The 17,309-nt window shown below is 41.2% G+C and overlaps 1 protein-coding gene across 2 annotated transcripts in view; it reads left to right on the plus strand.

Annotated features, from left to right (window-relative positions):
• Positions 1–17,309, plus strand: part of Dpysl3 (dihydropyrimidinase like 3) — a 107,266-nt gene that overhangs the window by 35,137 nt on the left and 54,820 nt on the right. The window contains exon 1 of one of the 2 annotated variants that reach the window (XM_004854360.4): positions 16,330–16,783. The exons of the other annotated variant lie outside the window; for it this stretch is intronic. Within the exon in view, the coding sequence (XP_004854417.1) occupies positions 16,745–16,783 (39 nt within the window). The 5' untranslated portion in view covers positions 16,330–16,744. Of the gene's footprint in view, positions 1–16,329; positions 16,784–17,309 lie in introns of those variants that run through there. 2 annotated transcript variants of the gene reach the window in all.

Genomic DNA, 17,309 nt, shown 5'->3' on the forward strand with positions numbered 1-17,309 from the left:
ACCCTGGTTTTCTCAAGTTCAGTTGCATTATAGCTGACATTCTTGTGTATTTATCATCAGGTTAGGCAAGGTAGCACCTAACAGTACCCACATGGATCACAAAGATGCCATACATAGCCCTAGCTGCCTCCATAGTGTGACAGCAGCCCTGGTCTCTCCTGATCATCAAGGTCCTACAAAGATGCTGACTGTTGCTTCTTTATTTCCTGAGCACAAGAGCCCAAAGTCCCCAGGTAACAGCTGCAACTTTTAGTTCAATAGTCCTCTTGCTAAGCATCCTGTGGAATATTTCCCCCTTTGGGTAAACACATTAAAAGACCCAGAATTATAGATAGGAAGCACACATTTCCCAGTTGAGTCCCTGGGAGTGAAGGTATAATTACTCTTGCTTCTTTCCCTTGGTTCTTTCATCCATTCTTCCTTTTGGGATCCAGCATTACGTAAGGAGCACTGATTTAGAATGTCTAGTATACCCTGGAGGATGGCACTTTGCCCTTACACAGTCATTTCTTTTTGTTTTTTCACTTTATTAAATTCTTTTATTGGTACATTGTAGGTATACAACACAATTACATTTCTCATTGGGAATTGTACCTTTACATAATGCATCTTGGTTCTTATTTTTCCCCATTCCTAGCCCTCCCTTCACCCGCTCCACCCTTCCCTATTTACAAAGACTTTATTTCCATTTTTTCCATTTCTCATCATTTTTCCTTTCCCTTCTTTCCTTTCCCCTGCCCCTTCCACTACCCCTACCTCTTTGGACCTTTTCTTCCTATTTTGCATTATCAATTATTCATTCTAATCATTGGTACATTTTAGGTATACAATATAATGACATTCATCATTGGAAATTTGCACCTTTACATAGTCTCTCTTGGTTCTTATTTTTCACCCTTGCCCAGCCCTCCCTTCAACCCCTCCATTCCTCCCTATTTACAAAGATTTTGTTCCTGTTTTTCCATTTTCTCATATTAATCCCACTCCCTTCTATTGGGCCCTCAGTAGGCCACTCTTCCACATTGAGGATGGCAGTTTCTAGGTGATGTGAGAGTTGATATAACTCAGGCCCTGTGGCCACAGGACCTTTCTTGTAACTTGTCTGTTATTAAATAGGCTTCTTTGGTCTGATGGGATGTCATGTGGGATCCTATGCCAGTGCAGCAGACATTCCTTCAATCATTCATTAATGGTGTTGACTGAGGCCCTAGCAGCCAAAAATCCAAGTCCATAACTAGAATGCATTCATTTCGGTGGAACTGAATCAGTGTGCCTTCTAATGCATGCAGCTGGTCACCAGGTGGCTGTTTATATCTTTGTCGAATGTTGCCATGGGCCTATGTCAACTGACATTTTCTTCTTTTTAATTTTACGTTATTAGTACATGTTTGCAGTACATGCATTTTATAGTCATTTTAGGGAGTTGATACATGTACATAATACAGCTTGTTTCTTTTTTAAATTTCCTTCCTTCCCCCTCCTTCCTCTAGTTCTCCTTTCCCCCTTTCATTCATGTTGATATTGTTACTCTTAGTTTGTGTTTATGGCATATAATGCCACATGCATTGAGGTTGCAGGATCTTGTACCTGGTACAGTCACTAAATACCCCATTGTTTAGTTTCTCTCTTGAATGGATACTTTCCAGAGGGCATTGATACACACTACACATATCTTCACTCTTTGTGTGAATTCCTGTAGGTCTATCCATATGCTTCTACCCAAGGCTCCCTTTTGCTTGATCTTTTAATCTTTCCCCTTCTGAGTCCCAGTCACCACTGTTCAGGAGTCTAAATGTAATCTTGAGACACTTTCCTTTCCATATGTAGTGGATGACTGGGTTTACTGAAACTGTAGAAAAATAACTCCTCATTTTTGCTTTTCAGACCACTCCTAAATGGGGCTTTCTTATGGACATTTTGTATCTTCAATTTGTTCTGCATACCAAACGGACTCACCTATAAACCAGGCTCAGTTTTCCCCTCTTGCATCACCTGATCATAAGGGCCTCAGTGTGTTCTAACAGAAAGATACTGAGCAACAATAATGGATGACGTGGGAGGTTGGATTACCTGCTCAGGCAGTTTACTTAAGGGTTTAGTGGCCAAAACTGGATGCATCACTCCCATCCATAATTGGTTGCTTTAGGTCACCTGATCACATGATGATTACTTTCTGATAGAACCTAGCTCCAGATGAGCATTTCTGGCTGCACAGTCATTTGATGACTCTGGTCAGACTTCTGTCTTCACTAGGGTCAGGTAGCACTCAAGGATCTGTTTTACAAAGAATGACAAACTCTTTTGCCCCAGAGTAGAGGGGTCTGAAGCAATGATTCTCCTGCATAACCTCCACATCTCCCACACAGACGTTTCCAACACTATAATATTATTGGGCCTTACGGCCAAAGAAGCTGAACTGTTTGCATTGCAGCTTGATCTGCCACAACTCCCTTTCTTTTTCTAAGTGCTTCTCAAACTTGACAAGTTTCACATATGAGGGCTGTTAAAACATTTTCAGTTAAAGAATACAGTCTGTTGTCTCTAAAACTTCAAGAGGCCTGCCAGTCTTTTGACTGCGCCTCCCACCCCTGTACTGGGGATTGGACCCATGGCCTTTGCATTAAGCTATAGCCCCAGCTCTTTTTGTTTGTAATTTTTTATTTTGAGACAGGGTCTCAGTAAGTCACTAAGTTGTCCAGGCTGAGCTCAAACTTGTGATCCTCCTACCTCAGCCTCCTAAAGTGCTAGGCTTAACAAGCGTGTGACGCCAAGCCTGGTGTCTGCTTCCTTCTTTGCAAAATATATGGCCCAATGCAATTAATTTATCCTTTGTACAAGAGGAAGTGTCCTGGTGCGCCCTAGTTCATTGGACTCCTAAAATTTTGCTGAGGTATCGGGCCCTGAGTCTTTGGAAATTTTATTTCCCACTCTCTAGAGTCATATGTCTTGCCTCAACCTTCAAGGTACTTGTCATATTTTGCTACCTGGTCAGCTTTGCAGGATGTCATCCATTGTGTACCACTGAGAAGTTCAAGATGTGGAGTCCAAATCTTCTGGACCATGCTGTGATGGAGGGAAGATTAACACACCCTAGGGTCAAGACTATTCTTGTGTACTGTTGTCTGCTCCAAGTGTATGAAAATTGCTTTTAATCCCCTTTTCTAAAGGAGAAGAACTCATTTACAAGGTTAGTGGCTCTGTACAGTGAACCTGAGGCCATGACAGTCTGCTCTAGAAAACAGCTGCTTAGGCATGGGTTATCACTTTACTGAGGCATCTCTAGGATTTGTCTGGGTTTTGTAGTACCAAATTAGTGAATTAAATGGAGAGATAATAGGAACTACCAGTCCTGTATCTTTCAGGCCTTTTAGGGTGCTGCCAACTTCTTCCATTCTCCTAGAATTAAAGTGCTTTGATTTGATGTCTTGGGTGAAGAAGGGGTCAGTTTTAGAGTCTTCCAGCAGGTGATAACTCTTACTCCACAGGCCAAGAGGCCAATGTGGAAATTTTGCTGTAATTGCCATATTTCTGTATTCCAGTCAACAAGGGACTGTGAAAATGACCATCATTTGAATCTGTGAACCTGTGTGACCAAATGTAAACCAAATCTAGAGTCTCTGGGTATCCCTGACACCTGAGAACTTGTATCTACCAGTCCTCAAGATGTTTGGAGAGTCCCCTTTCCCAGTTTACACTTGCCTTTGTATAGAGGCATAAGGGAGTCATTATCATGTACACTAGGTATGGTGCTGCAGGCTTCTTCCACCCGATGATTCAGCTTCTTCTCTTTCAGCTAGTGGACTGCAAACTAGAAACTAGCACAGAATCTAGAAATTGGGCAAGGGATTGCAACATTTTAGTGCATAAATACCCTTAGCCTCCTGATCATCAATCCTTGATTTATTTATTTTTTTGTTTTGTTTTGTTTTTGATTCCAGGGATTGAACTCAGGTCCTTGCGCTTGCCAGGCAGGCGGCGGAGCCACTGAGCTAAATCCCTGGCCCAATCCTTGATTTATTTTCATTATTAACTTAGCAGTTTCTTATCTATCATTGTTGTAATGAATTGCCTTAAAACAGTACAGTTTTTCTCTAATAGTTCTGGGGATCAGAAGTTGAAAATGAGTCTTAGGAAGTTTAAATAAAGGTAGTACTGTAGCTGGGCATCCATCCTTCTAGAACTTCCAGCAGATAATCTGTTCTTTGCTTTATCTTAATTACTTTCTCATTGCTGAGATACAATACCCAATCTCTACAACTTAAAGGAGGAGAGGTTTATTTTCACCCAAAATTTGTAGAGGTTTCAGTCTAAGGTCAGCTACTCCAAGGCAGGACATCAAGGCAGATATGCATGGCAGCAGAGAAACAGCTCATGGCATGGCAGGCAGGAAGCAGAGCAAGGAATCAAGGGAAGAGGGAGGGAGAGACACCCTTTTAGGCCATCCCCCCAGTGACCCACCTCCTCCAGTCAGGGTTCACTTCTCAACATCACAGTTAGCAATAAACTCAGCAGTGAACTAACCCACTGAGTATCATGCCCCCATGATCCAGTCATCTCCCAGAAGCCCCACTTAAAAGCCCACCAGGCTTTGGGGACACATCTAGATATAAAGCATTACATGCTTTTTATTAGCTTCCAATGGCTCCCCACGTCATTTGTCGCATAGGTGCATTTTAACATCCTTGGCTGTGCTTCTTCATCGTAATTCCTCCCACCCCAGGTGCTCCCAATCCCCCTGTTTCCTCCTTATAAAGCACATTGGGCGCTTGCATGATCCACGATGATTTCCCCATGTCCAGATCCTTAACTTAATCACAAAGTCCCCTTTATCAGGTTACATCTTCATAGGTTCTAGATCTGCAGACATGGACATTTGAAGGAAACATTATTCTGCCTACTGTGGTAGGTTTCTGGGAAACTTCCATCAATTTTGCTTCTCAGAACAGTAGGTATCTATTAAGGATCTCCGTAACTCCACGTTAGATATTCCTGACCATAGCCGTTAGGAAAATTGTATCCATTGGCTTCTGACGATTGGCACTGCCACCTGTCTCTGTTGTTCCAGAGCGCAGTTTTGTGAATCATGTCCTTCCATCAGTCCTGACTTCTTAAGGCATTAAATAATGTTGGCTAAGTTTTTGCATACAATAGTGAATACATGGATGGGATAGAAGTGTGAATTTACAGCTCCACCATTCTTCAAAAAGCATCCAGTTACACATCCCTGGTTTCCTTTTTCTCTTCTTTCTTTTTTTTTTTGTCCTGGGGATTGAACAAGACCTTCACATTGAGCTACATCTCAGCCCTTTTTATTTTTGAAACAGGGTCTTGCTAAGTTGCTAAATTCCCCAGGCTAGGATAGAATTTGTGATCCTGTTGCATCAGCTTTCCAGTATGCTAGGATTACATGTGCATGCTGCCACACCCTGCTTCTTATATGGAGGTTTCACTGAGCAGCATGGTTCAAAGCAGTAGTACTAGGAGAGGAAGCTGCTATGGGGCAGTGAATAATACACAAGACTCTAATCACACTGACCCTAGGTATGAAATATCATAATACTCCCCTGGGCTGTCTTTGCTCTCAGTTCAAACATATATCTAGCTGCAAAACTTACTGCTCTTTGCTGAAAAGTGACTCACAGAAGAAACTCTGGGAAAACAGACTTTTAAAAATTTCTGAAGTTGAAATACATCCGTCAGATCACAGTATCTTCTCCAATGATGTCCAAGACAAAGCTGTGATTTTTTCCGATTAATACGGATGAAACTCACCTATATGTCTAAGATATGCTGGGTTAAAGATGGAGATCAGTATATAATAATTTTTCATTCCCTCCCCACCCCATACTATAGGCTTAAGGCTTTGGAATGAGGTACCATCAAAGCTTGCAGAATAAGCCAGAAGCTTCAGAATCATTGCCTCCTGGTGAAAGGAATGAAGAACGCTATGTAGGGAAATGTAGAAGGGTTGCACACCTGTGCTCAAGCTGATTGAGTTTGGCTTTGGAGTCAGCCAATGGGAATAGTTTTCTGTGGCTATAATGTTTTTGGCTTATGTGTATCAAAGACAAGATTGTCAGTTTATTTCTGTATTTAATAGGTAAACATCTAATAATAGCAAGTGAATCACTTTCATTTTGTAAAACTTGAATTACATGACTAAGATTCCCTTTGTTTGAATTGTAGGTGAAATTAATGACCCCAAATTACTTAATGGGCAGTTCTAAGGTTAAATGTTTATTTATTTAATATTAAGATTGCCTATATATCACAAAGCCTGATACAAATTTTCCCCTTCAATACTCCTCTATATTTATTTTAAAAGCTCTTTAATTCTCCATCTTCCAAGCCAAGTCCAATGGAAAATGTTTCCCAACATTAACATAGCAAAATACAAATGTGTTCATAAAAAGTAGAAAGTATTATCAATGTTTAAAACTGCAAATGGCTGACCACTTATTGTAGATATTTTTTCCCCATTAAGTTTATTGGTACATTTTGGGTATAAAATACAGTTACATTCATCATTGGGATCTTGTACCATTACATGAGTCTCTTGGTTCTTATTTTTTTTCCCCTTCCCCTGCCCTCCCTTCACCTCCTCCACCCTTCCCTATATGCAAAGACTTTGTTTCCATTTCTTTCCTTTTCTCATATTTTTTTCTTTTCCCTTCTTTCCTTTCCCCTACCCCTCCCACTTCCCCTGATCCTTTAGACCTTTTCTTCCTGTTACACAATATCAGTTATACATTTTAAAAGTTACAATATCAAGATCTAAGAGACATTACCACAGATTTTACAGAATTTAAAAGGATATAGAAAGCATATTGTAAAAATATTTTTGAAATAAATTTGATAACTTCTAAGAAGTACCTTGGAAGGCAAATTAGTGAAACTAACTCTGGAGGAAATATAAAATTTGAATAGCACCTATTAAAGAAAGTATATTCCTAGCTTGAAAACCTACCTGTATGACAACAACAGGCTCATATACATTTTAACTGATAAATTATATCAAACATTTAAAGCAGAAAAAAGAAGGAACACTTCTCCCCTCATTTTAGGAAATCAACATTGTGCTAATATTAAAACAGGATGAAGATAATAGAAGAAAAAAGTACGAACATAGATAGAAATTTTTTTAACAAAACAATTAGAAGTCAGATCTGGCAGTATGTAGAAATTTGTTTTATTATAGGGATGGCAGTGTTGGTTCAGCATTGGAAGATCCACTCCCAAAAGTCATCATTTTAACAGAGGAAAGGAAAAAAACCATATGATCCTGTCACCAATTGGAGAAAAAGTATTGGACTAAATTCTACAGCTGTTCATGGTAAAAGCTATCAGGAGACTAGAAGTAGAACAGAACCTTCTCAACAGATCAAAGACATGTACTCCATACTTCCAGTGAGAACAGCTTATATGAATGGAGAAGATACAATGCTTTCTCCCTAAGGTGGGGAGCAAGCTCAGATATGCCTACTCTTCATCTGTCCATTAAACTTTGAATCATAGGCCTAAACCAAAATAGTCTGGCAATAAAATGACACAATTAGGATAGGATTAGCAAGGTAGAAGCAAAATCTTTATATGTAGATGAAATGATCATCTACAGAGGAAAAACTAAGAAATCTCAAAGATGAAGGAGTGAAGGGAGGGGAAGGGGAAAGGAAAAGAGAGCAAGGAAACACTATGAGAAAAGAAAAAAAATGGAAATGAAGTCTACGTAAATAGGGAAGGGTGGAGGGGTTGAAGGGCGCACAGGTAATGGAGAAAAAAATAAGAACCAAGATATACCATGTACAGGTACAAACACCCAATGATAAATGTAAATGAATTGTATACCTAAATTGTACAAATAAAATGTACCAATAAAATTAATTTTAAAATTAAAAAAAAGAAATCTCTAGGAGCCCCTAGAACTTGTATTTGAATTTAGCAGGATTAGAAAACACAAGGTATATATAAAAATTCAGGTCTATGTATACTTGCTATAAATGAGGAAATGGATATTGAAATTTAAAAGTTATGTAGGAGTACAAAGGACCTAGAAAAGTAAAAAGAAAAAAAAAAAACTGTTGGAAGACGTTTAGTACCTAATTTTAAGACTTCCTCTAAAGCTACAGTAATCAAGGCAGTATTGGTGTAAGGAAAGGCATATAGATCATTGGAATAAAATAGAGAATGTACAAATAGAACTACACATATATGGTTCACTGAGTTTTGAAAGATTATTTAACATTAACATTTTATAGAATATAAACTCAACTCAAGAGCAGAGGAAAAGATAGTGTTTTCAGCAAATGGCATTAGAATACCTGGTATCCATATATAAAAAAAATTAACCTCAAACCTTTATTTCCATACATAAAAATAACTTGAAAGGATCTGTGAACCTAAATATGAAAGACTAAAACTATAAAACTATAAGAAGAAATATAAGGGAAAATGTTTATGAAATTTGGGTAGGCAAGAACTTCTTAGGATACAAAAAACATGATGTATAAAAGAAAAAAACTGATAAATGAGATTCCATCAAAATTTAGAACTTTAAATGACATCGCCAAAATGAAAAGTAGTCCTTCAACAGACCATATTTACAATGCATATAACCTATGACCAGAATATGTAAAGAACTCTTACAGCTCATTAATAAACAGCCCAATTAAAAAGTAGACACAAGATGATAAATAGCCAGTACAGCACAAGGAAAGTGTGAAACACTAGAATCAGAAAAATACTAATCAGTGCAATAACAAGATTGAATTATACACTCATTAGGGAGATGAAGTTAAAAGTTTTAAAAGCCTTGTCATGACTTTTTCTTTTTGTTGGATTCTCCCCCATTGCGTTTAATTTGTCACGCCCAACGGATTCATTCTGCTGGGCTTCCTGGGGTTGTGAGCCTCATTGTCTTTTCCTAGGATATTGTCTAAAATTTTGTGGAGGGCTGGTTTGGTATTCATGAAGTTCCTAAGGTTCTCTTTATCATGAAAGTATCTTATTTCTCCATCAATTTTGAAAGATAGTTTTGCAGGGTACACCAATCTGGGTTGGAGGCTGTTTTCCTTTAGGACTTGAAATACCTCACTCCAAGCTCTTCTTGCCTTGAGGGTTTGCATTGAGAAGTCTGCTGTGATTCTGATGGACTTTTCTTTGTATGTGATTTGTTTCTTTTCTCTCACTGCTTGTAGAATTTTGTTCTTCTTTTGGATTTCTGGAATCCTAACTATTATATGCCTATGTGTAGGTTTTTTTTAAATCAAGGCTTGTTGGAGTCCTATATGCCTCACTTACCTGTATGTCAAGTTCTTTTCCCCTGCTTGGGAAGTTTTCTGTCATCACTTCTGTGAACAGTTTTTTTATGTTATCTGCACTCTCTCCTGTTTCTTCGTTGACTCCAATCAGTCTTATGTTATTCTTCTTTTCATCCTCTAGCTGCTGCTGGATTGATTTCTTGTGGTCCCTTACAATTTTAAAGCAACTTTTCTTTTCCTGGTCACTAATTGCAATCTTATCTTCTATATCTGAAATTCTGTCCTCACATTGCTTCATTCGACTTTCAATGGAGTTTTTAATCTAGAAATCTATTTGTATCTGTTTTATGGATTCCATTTGTTTCCTTTGTTGGAATTCCATCATATTCCTCAGCTCCTGTATTTTTTTTAATCTGTGTCCTCTCTAGATTTATTAATCATATCTTGCACTATGGGCACAATCTTTGCTGTTATCTAAGAAATTATTTCTCATTTCATTTTTCCCAGATCCTCTTTTGTTGCCAGTTCAGGGAGTCCAGGTGGCTGAGTATCAGATTATTCCATCTCGTTTCCCTTTGGGGTTGCTGTAGGTGATCTGGAAGTCAGTTTTTGAGGCTTGTTTACTTGTCTTCTCATTTCCATGGTGGGGTGGGGTGGGGGTTGCTGCTGGCAGCGGCTCACCTCCTCTAGGCTGGGAGCGGTGGAATGGTGGCCTGGGAACCTCCTTCTGGGGGCTATTATTGTCGATATCTTGAAGATTAAAAAAAAGAATTTTCTGGACTTTTTCCTCTGTTTGATCAGTTAACCCCCAGCCCCATTGATTCTATTCTATTCTTAACACTGTAAAAGAACTGGGGACTATAAAGAAAAGCAAGACATTGTCCCTGACATGAGTTTAGCAAGTAATAATCAAAACATTAAAAATGGTAGGAATAGCTGCCACCTACTTAACTTATTTTCTTCTGAGAACTTTAAATGAACGATGTTAATCTTCAATATGGTCACTGTCCTTTCCTCCCTTGGGCATTTGTGTCCTCTCTCCATCAACTTTGATCCTGTGCTTCATCTTTAGTGTTCTTGAATTTCTTTCTCCCTTTTCAGCACTCATCTAGAAAATCTGGTTACCTTCTGCGCCTTACCTCCTCTGTGCCTGCAGGTATGCAGATGTCTGTGGTTGGAGAGGCATCCACGAGCATGCTTACTGGTCTTTCTTTAAATCCATAGCTACTAATTGGAGGGAAAACTTAGGGCTGCCAGAAAACTGTACTATTTCTGTTGTCCCTTTCCTCTCTCAGCAAAAGATTCTCTGCCAACTCCTCTCTCCTCTCATCTCCACTGCCTTCTCTCCTAGACTCTTTTATTTGGTGGCAGAGAAAGTAAATGTAGTCAGAAGACTCTATAAACTCCTTCCAAGGTATTTCCAAAGTACCTGTCTCTGTGCCGGGTTGTTTTTATTCCCTTAGGGTGGAGCCCTCCACTTGGACACTAGGTGTCACCTTTGTTGCCTGGTCCAGAACTTCATATAGCCATTTCTCTCCCATCTCATACAGTTTCCTCTCCTTACTGTATCAGCCCCACTGATGTATAAATATGTGTTTTTTTCTCTTGAATTCAATTCTGTTTCTTGTGCTAGCTACTGCTCCATTTCTCTGTCCTTGGTTACAATAAGATACTTTGGAAGAGTTGCCTGAATTACATGAGTGTGATTTCCATCTTGGATTTTTTTCCTGAAAACATTCCAATGTGATTTTGCCCCACAATTCCATTAAAAGTACTCTGGCACTCATAGTAGGTAGTCAGTAAATATTCCTTATTAATTTAATACACCCTCACATTCAAACCACGAAACACTGAGGTGAGTATCAGTTGTTCATTTTATAGGTGATCTGGTTAAGTTCTGTGTGACGTTGAGAGTGTTTTCATCCACTGAGAAGTTAACTCTTTACTGCCATTTTCCTTGGCCTTTTTTACAAAGTGAACTCACTCTGTTTCCCGACCATCAGAACATCAGACTTTCAAAGTCACCTCACTCTTTCACTGCTCCTTTAAATGATACCTGTCAGCTGACAAGTTCCAAATATTTATTTCTGGGTCAAGATATTCCCTTAAAATTTCCAATCTCAAATATTTACCTGGCCGCTCAACATTGGATTTCTTTTTCTTTTACGGTACTGGGAACCAAGGAACACTTGAAACCAAGGAGCACTGAGTTACATCCTTAGTCCTTTTGAATTCTGAGACAGGATCTCACTAAGGGACCAGGCTAGTCTTGAACTTACAATATTCTTGCCTCAGCCTGCTGTGTAGCTGGGATTGCAGTGTGTGCCACCATACCTGGTTTTTATTACTGGATTAAGAATATGCACAAGTTTAATCTCATTCCTTTTTTCATAATCCCATTCCTTCTACAAATTTCATTTTATCAGTAGAAGGCCAAAGGGAAATTTCCCTCTCTACCCTCTTTGGTTCACTGAAATAAACTGACGAAGACAGATTCATTAGAGAGAAGATACATTAATTATGTGCATGGAGGCAATCACATAGTGTAATTACCCAGTAGCCCAACAAGATTCAGAAACTTATATACACCTTATTCTATAAAGGAGTGAAGTACTAAGAAATGTAGACAATATTTAAAGAAAAACTGAATGATTTTTAGGGGATCCCATTGGGCTTGGAGAACATATAATGGCCAAAGTCTATTTGATCCATGGAATGGGTAAGGGATCGTTAATGATTTTCTGTGGGACTGAATTAAATGACAGTGGAATAACAAAAGTATCTATGTGCATGGACAGACCTCAGTCCTTCTTCCTGTGATGTGAGATACATCTTCTCTACTTAGTGAAATTTTAGTAAGAAGACTGAAGGCAATTGTGTTTGCCTTGGCACAGCTTGTCAGATAGGTAAGGAAATTTTGCAGAAAACTTCTCCCTGTGCTGAGAGAGTATAGAAAGGAGCAGAAGTCAGAATGATTGCTACTCATAGATTTTAAAACCTTTTGGCATTTCAAAGCATCTGTCTTTGGAACATTATGTTTTGAGCTTCAAAAGCACCTTCAACTGAATTGCTCAAGCAGAAACATTTGATCCTTGATTTCTTCCTCCCTTTTCTCATATGGGAGTCAAATCTATCAGCAAATACTGATGGCTTTTCCTTGAAATGCATACGATATGTAACTGCTTTTCGCTCTTTCCACTGTTATCATTTGGTCCAAACTACCATCATCTCACCCACTTTTCAATGACCAATCTATGTAAAATTCCACCCCCTTCTCAATACATTAAATTGACTTTGACTGCCTCTTCCTTGCTTCATTTATCTCCACTGCACCTGCCTCCATGCAAAATGCTATATCTTAACATTTTTATTCTTATCTCTTGCCCTAGAATGTAATCTTCACAAGAGCGGGGATTTTTTCTGGGTTTTTTTCCCCCAATATTTGTATCCCTAGTGTTTAGGTACTTAATAAATGTTTCTTGAATAAATCATGCTCACAAAACATATTGGATAATAAGATTTTCATTTTAGAGATGAGAAAGCAAGGCTCAGATAGTTGATGATCTTCTGAAGATGATAGAAATAGTTGAGTGGATAGAATATGGACAGAGGTTTCTTTTGTTCCCACTTCTAGATCCATAAATAGCTCATTGTTTTGGATTCAAGTTCGTATGTTTTCCCCTGGAACTCAATCTCAATTTTTTTTAGAAATTCTTTAAATTAACATAAAGGTTTTTACTTTCTCCATAAAGTTTTGATCGAGTTTCTTTCAAAGCTGCAGCCATCTAATTAGTGCTCACGTACTCAGTCTGTTCTACTAGGCCATTCTTTGGAATTTTTTAACTCTTGTTATATTAGCAAAATGATTATTCACCACCTTGAACTCAACTTGCTCTGAAATCTAGAATCAAGAAATCCTAAGTAGTTAAAAGAAAAATAGACATTTTAAAATCTAGATTCTAAATGCTTGCCCTATAATTAGTTACAGGACAGCTTTTATTTCACCTGTTTATTCTTTCTTCAGATACAGTCTTTAAAATTCTTAAATTCACCCATGTAGCAATTATTGTGCAATTTTTATGAGCAGGGGCCTATGTCATTCACTCAGTGAATAAAACATACATTTCCTGTCCTTAAGGAACTTACATTCTAGTAATGGAGAAAAAAATTAATGCCCCAAAAGAAATTAATATATCATAATAAAAATTACTATGAAGATAAAGCAGGGAAGGGAGACAACAGGTGGAAAATGGTACTCTTTTGAATAAGGGTATAAAATAAACTTTGTGAGATTTAGAACTTCGTTGTAATTTTTATTATTGTTCATCCTTATAACTCTGGTACCTAGAAAAATAATGGTATGGGTAGATACTGAGCACAGGGTAGACATTAAGTAAGTAGTATAGAGATGAGTGAATGAATGAGTGATGGCAGAGCCCAGTGAGGAGGTTATTGCCATCATCAGGTAATGGCTGAGGGTAGGTAGACACGGAGAAGTATTGTAGGTTGAGAGTAGCCAGTGGCACCCCCTGAAAGGTTAGATATGGAGTGCCGGGGTGTCACTGAAGGAGACACCCAAGTAGGGGCAGACCTTCAGCCAGGGCAACCAGCAGAGAGCAGCCATTGGCTGAAGTGTGCTGGAAGTCTTGAGAGTGTGGCAAGTTTGGTGGCCAGAATTAAGGTTCTTTGGGACCTGAGTCCAGTCTTTTTCTCTGTGTCTCCCTCTCCCTTTCTCATAGTTCCCTGAGCTACCTAAAGCCAAGTACTACAGTCTATCCAAGGAAATCATTCAGAGTCATTTGACTGTGGAAAACATCCACACTGGTTCTTCTCCTCTCTCCCTTGGCCAGACTCAGGCATCCTTCGCTGATGCTGCCTTTCTCATTCCTGCTTTTTCTTATTCCTGGAATAGGAAAGACAAAGCCAAGGGAGGCTTTTTCCTTCAAATTCATTTTACAGAACTTTTATTTTGATTTAGGAAAGTGAAAGATGATTGAAGGGTACAGAACAGGGAAAAAGTGTGCTTGTGTGGTTCAGATAGTACCAGCTTGAACCGATTAGCTGGTTATCACGTCTTCCTGTGCATGGCTTGTCATAGCAGTCTGATCTGAGGAACACCATTTCTACTCAGCAAGGCCTCTTGCATGCAAACTTAACCTCAAAAGGTTTAATCAAGTCTTATAATTTGAAACAACACACACACAATCATCAGGTGATCAAAAATATGGCATAATCTGTTAAGTGAAGTGTTGTGGATTATAATGACAATAACAGAGGTGATAACTCAAATGCAAGAAAAGCAAAGAAATACATGAAATGTTAAAAACGGCAGTGGTATGTCTTTAAGATTATTAATGTCTACCACAAATTTTTGCTTTTCTTAAGCAGAATATGCAAGACCCCTTCCAGCAAGTTTTGGGCGATAAAGTTTGGGCAATAAAGACACAGAGAGAATTCTGTGGGGTTTCATAGTATGTAGTTTATTCTCCCTTTACTCTGCTCTAAATATAATGCTGCTTGTTTGCATGCCAGTCCCAAGATGCTTTGTAATTTCACAACTCCTGCCTACTGGTCTCAGCTTGTCTGTTTTAAGGACAAAGCAAAATGTTTAGGGCCATGCCCTTGGCTCAGTCTTTCTCCTCTTTTTTCCCCTGTGTTTTGCAAGGAAATTGCGTTTGTCATTCATCCTCCTTGCCTGAGTATCACAGAAAGAAAGTGGACACTGCCATGGACTTTTTCTCTGAAAGCTGCTTTCAGTTCAGTTAGCTGTGAATAACCGAAGCTTGGATTAACTCGGTTCTGAGTGTTTAAGGGGGGCTAGAGTGCCCTTTGATTATGTGAGCAGGCTGGCTCATTTCAGGTTTGAGTAAAGCCCAAGCTGCTGCATTCCCCATCCCCTTTCTTGGATGCCTTCTGTAGCTTCTCTATTGTAAGGAAGCCCTCAACTTAATGACAAGATGTGGAAAAGTGTGGTCAGAGGCCTGCTTTGTAGAAATGTGAATTCAAGATTTCTAACAGGCTTAGTCACGCTTAGTGACATCTACAAAATTTCTGTTTTGTAGGACATTAGAATGGACAGTTGGAGAGTGAGATAGCAGACTTGTCTTAAGAGAATTTTAAAATTTTTGCCTAGCAAGCCAGTTCCTATTGTCATTTAAATTGCGTATTTGGGATAATTTTCCGGAGAGCAGAGAAACCTCCCCCACCCCAACTACCAGTCAGACCCCACCCACAGTGGGCTGTCCAGATACGGCTTCCTTGTCTGTTCTTTTCAGCAGGCAGCTGAGGACGGTGTATTCCGGTGTGAAAGGCCACAGTTTACACCCTGTAACCTCCGTCTATCAGCAGTAAACTCGGAATTTTTTGAGCAGTGCACATGGTTCACTGCTGAGAGGCAACAACTGTCGTAGCACTCACAAAATCCACGCCTGCACACGCCAGGGCTTCTGCCACGCCACTACAGGTGTTTTCTACTTTTTACCCTCCCGGGCAACACTAATGCTCTTTCCTCAGTTCAGAAACAGTGAAGTTTCTTTTTTAAAAAAATTAGTTGGAGAATCTTTTTAAAATACCGAGAATAGTTTATAAAACATGCCCCTTGCAGTCCTCCCAGAGTGAATGACTGCTTTCCATTTTCCAATACGCATTTCCACGGTCTGGGGATACCAGCAGGCAGGTCAGACTGCTCAGTCTGGCCAGGTCTCTTGTTTTCTGCGGGACTGCGCCTGCTGTTTACGCGCCGAGCTGGCCGAGGCGGTGCCGAGCCCTTGGTTCTAACAAAGGCGCCAGCCACCGCTTTCAGCCTGCGCGAGGGCGGAGGGGAGCGAGCTTCGGGACGGAACCCCGATGCCATCTCCGTTCCGCAACGAGGACAAGGAAGGTGGAAAATCTGCCTAGGGGCTGGTGGAAGGCGTGGGCACTCGGAGGGACCTGGCTCCGGACGCCAGAAGGGCGACGCTGGTGCTCTTATTTCTGCACCCCTTGTTGCAGCTTCCTCTCCCTGAAAAGTCCCTCGCGCCCCCTGGTGGCCGTGGAGCAGGTTGGCTCCGCAGCGCTAGCAAGTCGGCGGGGGGCGGGGGGGGGGGAAGCAAAAGGAAGAAAAAGGAAAAGTGGGTGAGGCAGATGCAAAGAGGAAAATCAATCAGGATAAGAGACAAGAGGGAGGAGTCGCAGATCAGCCATTCTTGTCTTACGGGGTTCCAGCTGGCACCACAAAAGAAAAAAAAAGGCCCGGGTGTGAACGCGCGCGGAGGAGGGTGTGTGTCTGTGTGGCGGGGGGGCCGAGGTGAAGCGACCGGGGAGATTTACTATTGTCTCTGGCAGCCACCGCGGGAGCCCGGGAGGGGGGCGGAGGCGAGGGGAGGAGGCGGCCGCGGCCGGCGCGCCATTCGCTCCACCTGATCTCGGGGCGCTGCGCGCGGAGCGAGGCGCAGGCGAGCAGGAGCTGACGGAGGAGGGAGGCCGGCGCTGCAGCCCCTGTCGCCACCATGTCCTACCAAGGCAAGAAGAACATTCCGCGGATCACGGTGAGTCCAGGCGCGGGCGCCGCCGCCCCCTTGGCCCCGGGTCGCTGGGCCCCTTCCCGGTGGGTCCCCGGGGAGGGCTGAGCACCCGCAGTCCCGGTGGTGGGGCGCGGCGGGCGCCACAGAGACCGAGCGAGCCATGGGGTTGGAGAAACCAAAACAAAAGGGAAATCCCAATAGTGGCGCGGAGAACTTTCGATGGTTTGTCCTCCTTTCTCGGCGCAGGGAGCTTCCCGAGATCGCAGAGCCCCGGGCCCCCGAGGACCCCCGCTCCGCCGGGGGCGAGGCGCGCGCTGCCCCAGGTGCTGTCTGATGAAGGACCTTTGTGGCCCGGCGGGGTACGGAGAGGTGACACCTATCCCCTGGGCTACCTGGCAGCCTGACCGCGCCCCTCTCCTAGCTCCCGCGTCGCGAGGGTGTGTGGCCCCTGCCGCCGTGCCACCTTCTGGTCTGCATTCAGCCCGATTCATGTTTTGGTGTGTCATATTCGGAACTGGACGGCTAACGTGGTTGCAAGGGGAAATGACCA

The sequence above is a fragment of the Heterocephalus glaber genome, unplaced genomic scaffold (genome assembly GCF_053883595.1).
Source record: "Heterocephalus glaber isolate CG9 unplaced genomic scaffold, H.glaber_assembly_v1.0 deba00001463, whole genome shotgun sequence".
Classification (NCBI taxonomy): domain Eukaryota; kingdom Metazoa; phylum Chordata; class Mammalia; order Rodentia; family Bathyergidae; genus Heterocephalus; species Heterocephalus glaber.